At 35.0% G+C, this 11,893-nt stretch overlaps 1 protein-coding gene across 2 annotated transcripts; it reads right to left on the reverse strand.

Annotated features, from left to right (window-relative positions):
- Positions 1-219: 219 nt before the first annotated feature.
- On the reverse strand, positions 220-2,045 carry LOC120190971 (protein CutA, chloroplastic-like). Of its 2 annotated transcripts, none has more exons than XM_039193976.1 (6): positions 1,798-2,045; positions 1,585-1,700; positions 1,313-1,375; positions 1,034-1,065; positions 665-759; positions 220-450 (listed from the first exon to the last, which is right to left on the reverse strand). In XM_039193976.1, the coding sequence occupies exons 1-6, from the start codon at positions 1,953-1,955 to the stop codon at positions 369-371; spliced, it is 546 nt and encodes a 181-aa protein (XP_039049907.1). In that variant the 5' UTR covers positions 1,956-2,045; the 3' UTR covers positions 220-368. The 2 variants fall into 2 exon arrangements, with proteins under 2 accessions (XP_039049907.1, XP_039049908.1); XM_039193977.1 differs by having other exon boundaries at positions 1,886-1,911.
- Between the last annotated feature and the right edge of the window lie 9,848 nt (positions 2,046-11,893).

The raw sequence follows: 11,893 nt of genomic DNA on the forward strand, positions 1-11,893 counted from the left end.
GGTAGAATGTACATTAATTAGTAGAAATAGAGTAATTAGTTGAAATAGAGGGTTTAAAAACAGAAATCATAAGTAGAATTAGAATAGAAACCAAAGGAAATTAAGGGATTAACAACGACAGATCATAAAATGTATTTAACAATGCAAATCCCTTGTCTTGATTCAAAAGTAACCGACTCTTAAACTATGATACATTTCTTATTATAAATAGATTTTAGATTTTAACATCGAAAGCCTCCTTTACTCAAGCTGGAAGAAGCCATACATTTCACACAAACTATACATGAGATCCAGAACCATTAGAAGCAAATACTTAAACTGGTTTCACTCGCTCACATACTCACGCCATCATACTAGATTGGAGAAATTCAATCCCTTGTACTGTTCTTAAGCCATTCTAGATACTGGGGGCTGCCACCATTGATGGGTAAGGCAATTACTTCTGGTACACTGAAAAATAATAATAATAAAGGCAAGTACAAGATCAATAAAACAATCTAACCAGCGTAGATTCATTGTATTCTTGATTCTTCATTTTAAAGAAGGCTGTCTTAGCTTTAAGGGGGTTCAACAAAAAGTTTTATGGTCTTATCAATGTAGTAGTTGAAAATTCAAAACCTTTACAACATCTTAGTTGAAAATTTTGAAGAGGCTTTAGGCTTACTCGTATTCGTGGTTTGCCTTGACATGTTCTGTGAGTGCTGGCAGAAGGGATTGCCTTGTCTTGATTATCAGCAGTTCCTCAGGATCTGTGTTGATCTGCAGAGCCAATAGAGCAAAAAATTTGGTTAAAGAAGCAACGGCATAACCTATCTACTTTGTTCTCTCTTTTATAAATGAACAATAAACTTAGCTTTAACACAAGATCATAAGTAATTCTTGGATTGGGTGCCATGCAAAAAACTCTATAAGTTAAAATAGGACTTCTGTGCTAGATTCTAAAAAATTTCTCAAGTTGTCATGAAAACTTAAGGCTTAATGGTTTACTTGCATCACTCCAACAAAAGCAATATATACAAACGAAAGTTCATACCTTTCCCTCCCATTCATACACTGATTCTACACCTGCATTCACAATATATTCATGATTCATGAGAGATCTATTTCAGTAACTATTCTTCAAATGATTATAAAATCTAGAGGTCCTTAAAGGTCTGTCATTATTTGAAGCCAACTGCTGAATGATTTCAATGTTTATTTGCATAAGTGAAAGCTTACATTGACATTCGAACCCTTAATAAGAACACATAACACAAAATAATATATTTCAAATAGCTGAAACATTTTGTACAATGGCACTCAAAAATCAAACCTGGTACTATATTTACACATGCTGCAAGTTTCTCTTTGACAATGCTTCCAGCCAGCTTCCTACCTGCATGAGTCAAATTAGAAATGTACTTTAAAGAATTCAACTATTTAAAAAACTTTCAATACAGAAAAACGAACTCCACGATAGGATTAGAATAGAGGAGGTGAAAAAAATTTGAAAATATTTAGGAATTAGCTTTAAATTCCCAAATCCTGAGATAGTGTGAAATATGACTCCTTTCCCCCAAACCCAGATTCTATAACTCTTTTCACCTGCTTCTCTGTTTGGAACAGTAACATAAACAACGATGCTCGGAACAGTGTCGCTATTCGCTTCCATTTTTACAGCACGGAAGGTCTTATCTGGTGATCGGGAACTAAACTTCGATCTAAAACAAGAATCTCAAAGGATATTAGAGGCTAAATTAACATCAAATCAGCAATATAAAGTTGAATTGTGTGGTTGAGATACTGATAAACCACTACCTTAAGAGACGAACAAAGGGGAGAGACTGGGCGCAACCCGTTCTGATGTAAGAAGAGGAAGAAGGAGAAGAGAGAGTGGAAAACGCACCGACCAGTTGAGAACGGCGTCGTACGGTGGTGGACGAAACAAACGCCCTGCAGCAGAGAGTGGTAGCCATTTTTTTGGTTGGGTCTGTCTTTTATATTAGGTGCCACTTACCAGAAGGTTCGTATTCGTTACTTGAGAGGTTTTACTCCTCGATTCGATACTCTCACCTGACTGCCAATGCGAATTTCCTTTTCCTTTTTTACCCCCGCTCGTGGTTGTTTGATTTTGCCACGTGTCACTTAATAAGTTTGAGTTTATTGGCCCATTGTTGATAGGCCTTTTTGTTTAGTCTTTCCTTCTTTTTCTTGGGTTAGTGCTATCATTTACTATTAAGAAACACAAATTAATCATTAAATAATATACAATTATATAAAAAAATTAAAAAATAATAAATTCAAATAAATATCATTGCTAGCCGTAAAGATAAATATTCATATAAGCTAATTTCGTTTCTTGCTTTTTGTTTTCCTTGGGGGCACTAAGAGGGTTGTCGTGAAGCTATGTGGAGGTTGTGATTGCTGTTTGTTTCCTGGCAAGGGAGGACCTATGCAGTTCTGACTTCAACCTTGGTTCTTTCCAACTGAGGTTCTTGATGCATTGGTGAATTGTTTGTGGAGGTTGTGACTTCTGCCTTCAATATTGTTCCAATCCAACCAAGGTAAAATGAGCAAACTTGCTTGATTTTCAAAGTTAAAGGGTAGTGCTAATTCATACATCCTTGCGTTGTCCCCAAGAGGATTCTTTGAAGCAGGTTCTTAATGTATTGGTGAATGGTTTATAGGTTTTATATTTTGTTTTGTTGCAATTTCTGTTTGGGGATTGGGTGTTGGGGTAACTTAAGATCGATTCGTGCGATTAAATTGTATTGATCTTTGGATATTATTGCCGTGACTTGGCTTTAGTTAATGAATTTCATGCGCACTCTTTTCCTCTTCTGTTGTCTTGATTGAGTATTGATTTGATCGAGGTATAAGGTTTTTTTTCGTAGATTCATTTTTGTTTTTCAAAATAATAATAATAATAATAATATATTAACAAATTGATTTTACCATAACTCAAACACGATTTATTTGAAATGATTATAAGTGCATATCAATATAAGATAACTAATCCGAAAGTCTAAAGTATGAACAGATAAAATAACAACTAGTTGGTCTAGTGGGATGAGGCACTAGCCACTTAAGAGTACTTGATCTGGGTTAGTCGATCAATAGATCGAATATCAATGATTATTTCAAAAAAAAGTATGAACAGATAAAAAAATGTATAATGAAAAAATATCCTAAAGAGATGGCGTTAGAAGATCATATAAAGAGCATCTATTTTTCTATTAAAAATAAATATAATTTAAATATATAAAATAAAATTTACGATAAAGTCTAATAATATAAAAAAGTGATAAAGTTATAGAAAACAAATATAGATATATTAATAAAAATAGTATAACATTTGGACTGATATTAGAATAAGTTAAGACTAACTCTTGCATATAACATTTTAAGTAACAACCCTATTAATAAAAGATATATTTAATTTTTATGTAAATTATTGATTTGATGTAATCTCAAATCAGATTTAGTATAGAATAAACATAGTTAGTCGAATTGTTATTTTTATTCTTTCATATTTATTTAGGTCATGAATTTTAAATCTATTAATAATATTCTTCTTTTTTTCTTTTAGAGTTCTTTTCCCATAAAATTTGTCAAAACAAATCAGATCGAACGCAATATAAATGTTACCGACTTAATAATTGATCAAATTAAATAACAATAAAGTAGTGTCTTCAAAAAAACACAAGAGGCAGGAGGACAAGTGGGAAATTTCGTAAAGGAACGGGTGGACAGACCGGAGATACGGCGGATGATGTGGAGGCTTTTGATGAGCGGCCACGGCGTAGGTGGTATTGCCCATGCCTAGATCGCCACTTCTTAATAAAATGCTGTGGAGGCAGTTGATTGTTATTAAACTCTTTTGATCTCATCTTTGGTTTGTATTTTTTCCTAAAGAAATCGTCTTTGAAATTTGGAAGAGTAGTCATGGTCTTATTTTATGGATGGGGTGAATATCAACATGCTCATTATAATTTGTAAAATCAATAGAATAGTTTAATAAAGTTACGCTAATGCTCTTTCATTTTTTAACGAAATATAATAATTTTATTTTTTTACTATTTTAAAAGTGTTTGTGAATTGTTCGAGTACTACGAATGTCAGGAGTAAAAGAGTTCAATACTAAATAGTTAAAAATTATTTCTAAATAGATATTATTTTGTATTTATCTCATATTAATAATAAAAAGAGTGTTTTTGAGTGCTTTTGATAACAGTTAGATATTTATATTTATACATTTATTTTAATTTATTGTATTTTTAAATGTATTTTTAAAAATATTAAAGCTCATTTTATATAAATTTTTAATATTTAACTTATTAGTCGATTAATTAAAATTAAATGCTACGAATATGTATTATAAAAGTGATTCGCTATTTTAATTTATTTCACTAACAATGACAAGATTTAAATCTCAACACAATATTTAATTACCTAACGTCCACTAACTAATGTATAAATATTTATATTACTATATTCATTTAACTTTTATGTTTTGAAATATATTTCAAGAGAGATTCGCCACACAGTTCTTTTTATAATTCCTAATATTTGATTTATTATTCAATCAATCAATTCAAATTAGATATTACTAAATTTATTATACAAAATTTTCTTTTAGTTCAATTTATTTTATTTATAATATCAAATTTAAGCAATAAACCCACAAAATAACAATAAGATATGTTTATTGCTATATTCATTTATTTTTAAATCAATAAATATTTATAATAAATACTACTCATATTTTTAATTTTACTTATATTTGACAGTAGATTAAAATTATCTATGTATAAAAAAGTATTATCAATGTATAAAATAATTATGTATTAACTAATAGTATAAAAATATTAAATGATGTCAAATTATAAGATAAATAATCTAAATCTTAAATTAAATTTAAATAAAACAACAAAATTAATATTTAACCTATAAATATAAACATTGAAAAGGAAAAGGATGAGTTAAAAAATGAGGGATGACATGACTCTCTGTTAAGCTCGGATCTCAAGCACCTACACAATAAGACTCTGGGTTTAGACCAACATATCAATGCAATACATACATACACGGTTTTTGAGATTACCATATGGGTTTTGAAGGCTTTAGTTTTTATATTTATTTTCAGAATTTTATAAATTTATATTTTAACATAAAATATTATATTTATTTATGTACTTAATTCTCAATTTTTATATCTAATTTTAATTTAAAAAATTAACTCTCAATATTTCATAAATTTTATCCCTCTATACATAATCAATTTAATTAATCTGGTCGATCCTCCACCCACCTTTTGATCACATAAAAAAGTAATTTCGGAGCATAATAGGGTGTTTTTTCCGAAAAATCACAGATGACCGGTATATTTATCGATCTAACACTTGTCAGATTATATTTTCTGATCTAACACCTGTAGCAGTAAAGCGCGCCCCCTGTACCGCGCTATACGCTGACATGGCTTACACGTGGGTATAGCATGGCCCCTGATCCGAGCTATAGCTATTTATCTGACACGTGGGGTATAGCGCGGCACAGGGGACGCGCTATACCTTTAATTACCCCCATCCTCCCTATAAATACCCCCATCCTCTATTACTTTCATCACACTATATTCTATCAAATTCTCTCAAATACTCCCTCTATTTAAGGTATATTTTATAATCTTTTAATATTATGTATTTAATTTATTTAAGCATTTTTCTTTATTTAATATTTTACTAATATAATTTTTTTTGCAGATATATAATGGAATGTGGTCTATTTCGCTTGGAAGGAAATCATATATCTCGACACTTTGTTGATCAGTAACATTTTAACGTTTTAATTTAATTTAAATTATTTTTAATAATTTGTTGATTTATTTAATACATGATTATTAGATTAAGAATTAATTTGTGTAATTATTTAATTTTAGGAGAATGACCGTGTATTAGATCTTTTTATTAGGAATCTCAAGTTAGTGATACCTAGTCGTGTCTTTCCGTATTTAGTAGAGGTTGGATTTGGTAATATAGGTAGATATCAGGGTCACTGTAAGATAGAACCAGACCTTATTTATGCCTTAGTAGAGCGGTGGAGGCCGGAGACCCACACATTCCATCTTCCGTGCGGAGAGTGCACGATTACACTTGAGGATGTTGCTATGCACCTAGGGCTTCCGGTGGATGGAGATGTGATATCAGGGATCTCACAGGGTTCATGGACTACTTTGCGTCGGGATAATCTAGGACGTGTCCCGGAAAGTTTTATCGGAGGTAGGATACCGTTAAATTGGTTATATGCCAATTTTCGGGAGTTTAGCGCAGACGCCTCTGAGGATGAAGTTAAGATGTATGTATGGGCATGCAACTGTAGTTGATAGGAGGGTTGCTGATGCCGGACAAATCTCGCAACCTAGTTCACTGTATGTGCTTGCGACATCTTAGCGACTTTCGTCTGGTCGGATCATTCAGTTGGGGCTCGGCAGTTTTGGCTTTGCTGTACAAGGAGTTGTGTGGAGCCACTGACTACAGGTGTAATGCTATCGGCGGATGTCTTCTGCTGCTGCAGTCTTGGGCATGGTATCGATTGCCCTTTTTATGTCCCGTTGTGAAGAACCCATTCGTATTTCCACTACTTCTGAGGTAATTATAAAACTGATTTTGTATATTAATAATTTTATAGAGCGTATAATAATTTTTTCCTCGAATATGTGGTCTGCTGATAGGAAATATCATCATGAGCTACCTGATGATTTAGAAAAAAAAATTAGGGTGTTAATCGATCAGAAGGCTGACACAAAAGTATGAATTTTAATGTTTAAAAATCGATTTTAGGTTATAGTTATATAATTAGATTATTATTTTGATAAAAATTATATAATATTTGTTTTAGTTTGAATGGGTGCCATATTGTACTGATGATGTGAGGGCGGTGATCCCACCTGAGTTGAGGGGCCCATCAGATGTTTGGATGGCGATGATCCTTCTGATCTGTTATGCGACCGTCGAGTGGCACTCTACTGATCGCGTGCTCCGGCAGTTTGGTTGTTTTCAACCAATTCCGGAAGCACCTCGCAATATGGACGAGTTGCATAGCTTAGATAGACGTGGCAAGACAGATACAGATTGGCTGGTGAGGCATCATGCGTGGGTCGTGTTGTGGGAGGATCGACATCAGCACCTTCCCCGTAGAGATCCCATTTTTTATGACCTCTTAATGGTTGCTGAGGGTTATTACGAGTGGTTCAACAACAACGGGAAACCGTTTCTGCTTCCCGATGATGCACGAGGGCGGACCTTTCCGCGACGTCGACAGAGACGATCACCAACACAGCACCATCGTCCCCCAACTCATGGACAGAGAGCAAGTGCTTCCAGTTCATCCTCAGCTGTATCAGCAAGACCTTCACAGCAGCCACCGCAACCAATTATGATGTCGCAGCCATATATGATGTCGCCGCCTTTCCATTACCAGATGCCACCGCATTCACCTGGTTTTATGATCCCGCCGCCACCACCGTCACATATGACCCCTCTTGGAGGCTATTATGATCTATGTTTGTAGATCCGACTTGGGGTTCATATACTGGATATCTGGTGAGTTCAGCCTCATCACCCATGGCCGCAGCACAGACACCTCCTATACAGTTTTCACACTCAGCGATGTCTGGGTTTTATGAGTTTTCCCAGTTTTCACAGGCCGGTGGGATAGTTAGTCATACACCTCAAAGGTTCTTATTCTATGGAGGTGCTTCATCGTCATCAGCTCCTCATCAACCTAATGTACCTGCTCAGGACGACAACGACGACGACGATGGTGATGATGATGACAGCGAGGAGTCAGAACCAGTGATACGAAGAAATCCTCCTCGAGACCGAGAACCACCGCCCTGCGGAACACATTCGCGTCGCAGGCATCGATAGATTTTTTTTATTATATTTGTATTTACTTTATTTTGTTAAATTTGTTGGATCTTTTTAATGTATTTCAATTAATTTTGTTTATTACCATTTAATATCATTTATTGTAATTTGGTTATCATTTACCATTTAATTCTTATTGTAAGTTTGTTGTATTTAAAATTATATTCAAATACCAAATTGTTATTAGTTTGATAAAATTTAATGATTGTGTTCGTTTTTTTTATCTTCATCAGCTATTATCGAATGACATTAACTTGAAGTAAATGCAAATCAAAGTACAAGAATTATTATTTGATAAACAAATACATCATTTCCTCATCAATTGTTACTTGATGGCAAAAGAAGTGGACATGTTTTTCTAGTGTGTCCTGGGTTTCTACAATGCCCACATTTTCTGCCTTGTCTAGATCTTTCTCAAATATCCATATCGCAATGAATTCGATTGGATTTTCGACGACCACGCTCCCTCAACAAACTCAGATTTGGTACAATCGAAAGCCAATCTTGAACCTCATCAGGGTCTTTGTCATTACCTATGGGGGGGAAACTCAAATTCGTATACCTTAAAAATTTTAGATAGTAGGTATACGAGATCCACAAAATGGTTATAGTCTTGACGTGCATGCGAGCAAGCTGCTATCACATGAGAGCATGGATACTTCAGAGCTTGAAAAAACCCGCAGTCGCACGCTCTGTCCCTTAGATTTACTCTTAACGACACAGCTTCAATCCCTTGAAGAGGTCGCGACAACTCTGTGACACGAAACATTTCATGCCTTCTAGAGAAGCTTGTTACAGACATTCTATTTGATGCATCAATTTTTTTTTCTGTAGATCTGCAACTAATCTAGGGTGATAGACATGGCCGCCTTGCATCCAGGTTTGAGCTTGTCCCCCGAGCTTCGCAAAAAGCACCTCCAAACGAAAATATATAGTCTTTACCAAAGCCGCTACTGGTAAGTGACGTGCACCCTTTAAAGTTAAATTGATTGTCTCTGTCAAGTTGGTCGTCATGTGTCCATATCGATATCCACCATCATATGCGTTCGTCCACATTTCTTTATCGATGAGGCTGATGTAATCATATCCTTCCTCGTTCTTCGCCCGCAAATCTTGAAGCATTGATTCAAACGTTCGAGGAAGTAGTTCGTAACCTGATCAAAAAAATATATAACTTACTAACTTGTTTTCTTTGCAAAAGTAAAACGATTGAAAGAAAACAAACTATATTAGTTTCACTTACCCATGAGCACAATTAATTGACGCTCATAATTCTTCTTGTACCTTCTATGATAGTTCGCAGCAATGTGTCGGAGACAATACCTATGTTGGACAAAGGGTGGTTGCCACAGTGGACCCAAATACTCCATTACTGCTTTGATCCCAGCTCCGCGATCTGAAATGACACAAATGTTTTCCCTCGTGAAAACATGTGCACGTAAATTTTAGAGGAAAAAAGCCCAAGAATCTGTATTTTCTCCTTCGACAAGAGCAAAAGCAACTGGAAGAATGTTGTGATTGCCATCTTGGACAACTGTCAATAATAAAACTTGCTTGTTTTTTCCATACAAGAAAGTCCCGTCGATCTGGACCATAGGCTTGCAGTATTTGACAGCATTAACGCGCTGTGGGTAACTCCAAAAAACCCTGTAGAATTGGCTTCGATCGCGAAGAACTCGATCATTATGGTATGCATAGGAGGTTTCAAAGTCCACAATTTTCCCAGGAACGTCCGCACCATCCTAAACCAACCTGAAAGTTCGTTGTAAGATGCATCTCATTCGCTATGAAGTTTGACAATAGCATTTTGTTTTGCCAACCAAGCTTTTTTATAGGAGACAATGTACCCATACTGCGATTGTATAGCTGAAATCAACACTGCAACAGCTATATAAGAGCTTGTTTTTACTATGGGCATGATGGCTTGGCATATCATTTCAGAGTCCAAGTTGGGATGATTTTGGTTGACCCCTCCAGCACAACATGTGTGAGGACTGTTGTATACTGTTAGTTCTCATATGTTGTTTTTCCTCTTCATTTTCGATATGCGAGTCATCCAATTGCATCTGTTTTCGCGTCGGCCATAATAATATACATATTTTTCGTTCATCGATCGATTGACTTTGGACTGAACAGAATTACGGATATTGTAGTTTTTTATACCCATCACCTCTTCTTCTTTGCTTGAAAACTCCATGCCTAAATATAACTCACCATTATTTATTGATGAGTAATATCCATAGTCACCGAGATGAGGCATATCCGCAAATTTTGGCCCGTACATTGTACCATAATCAGCTTCATACATGTGTACAGGAGGGTCATTTTGTGCCACATTTCCTGGAACTTCATCATCATCGGAGTTGAATTGCGGTGATTCTGGGTGAATGAATAGTCCAATCTCAGCACCATCCGCACCAGGCTCACGAAGCGGTTCTTCTGGTGGAGATGATGATTTCTCCATGCTCTCCACATTTAGGTCGAAGAACCTACTACTTGCACGCCTTCCCCTTGAACTGGAAGGCATATCGACATTGAGATCGAAAAAGCTCGTAGTCGAATGCCTCCCCCTGGAGCTTGAAGCCATCGTGTCAAATGGAAACTGCACAGATGGTTGCGTCGATGACATCTCCATATAGTTAAAGAAATTTGCAGATGAATGCCTTCCCCTTGAACTGACGTGGTATTGTCATACGGATTATTCGTGGACCCACCTCGGTACATATCGTAAGGAGTTACGGATGAATGTTTCCCCATTATGGCATTAAAATCATTACACATTACTATAGTCGGGCTGTCAACTTGATCAAGTTGTTCAGCCAGCCCATAGTGAGAGCTTAAAGATTGACCCCGAACAGCACACACTTGAACAAAATGTGCATACATCTCAATAGCGGCTTCTGAATAATTACTTTGAGCTTCAACAATCATTTGAAGATCATCATTGTTCAAAAGTTCAAACGTTGTATAAGTTAATGGCAACAATGAAGTTGGAAATCTGTACTGCAACGACGACATTCTTCTACTACTTCCAACATGAATCTTCCTCGAAATCTTCGTTATCAGCTCCTCAAGAGTTATGTTTCTCTTGAATGATATTTTAACACGCTCATTTGATACGAAAACAACGCCGGTTTCATCTTCTCGAATTTCACCATCATAATAAACAATAGCTGAAAGTCGCGCCATTCATTGAGTTTAAAAGTGCGGAAATATTATATATGCAAAAAAATAACTGAAACAAACCTGATTAAATAAATTATACATGAACGAAAATATAACACAATATTTTTTTTACACAACAACGTAAATAATTTAAATAATATAATTTTATATTATTATATGTACCGCAAAACTATTTTGACGTATGCTCCTGCTTTTCAATTTTACAAACACAAAAATTAATTGAAAATAATTAATATACTATTTTTTCAAATAATCATAATAAACAATAAGTATAATAAAAAAATTGATAACAAAATTTATAACGAAAAATCGCACGAACTTCTAAATCAAATATGAAAAAATTACCAGAATTTTTACTCCTTGACGAAATTGTTGTATTAATTTATAAGTTAGAGGAGAGAGATGTGAGAAACTTAACAGGGAGCGAAGGGTATTTATAACCATATAAGGCGCGGTATCTGCACCGCGCTATATGTAATTATTCAGATAAAGGTGTTAGATCGAGAAATATAATCTGACCGGTGTTAGATCGGTAAATATACCGATCACTGATGATTTATAAGCCATGTCAGCGTATAGCGCGATACAAGGGGCGCTATACCCAACGTGGCGCCAAATCAGCATATAGCGCGGGGCAGGGAGCGCGTTTTACTGCTACGGGTGTTAGATCGAGAAATATAATCTGACCGGTGTTAGATCGGTAAATATACCGATCACTGATGATTTTTCGAGAAAAACGCCGCATAATATACTATGGTAAAAAATATTTTTAACAGAAAATCGAAAGAAAAAGAAAATAAGTT

The sequence above is a fragment of the Hibiscus syriacus genome, unplaced genomic scaffold (genome assembly GCF_006381635.1).
Source record: "Hibiscus syriacus cultivar Baekdansim isolate YM2019G1 unplaced genomic scaffold, ASM638163v2 tig00116964_pilon, whole genome shotgun sequence".
Lineage (NCBI taxonomy): Eukaryota > Viridiplantae > Streptophyta > Magnoliopsida > Malvales > Malvaceae > Hibiscus > Hibiscus syriacus.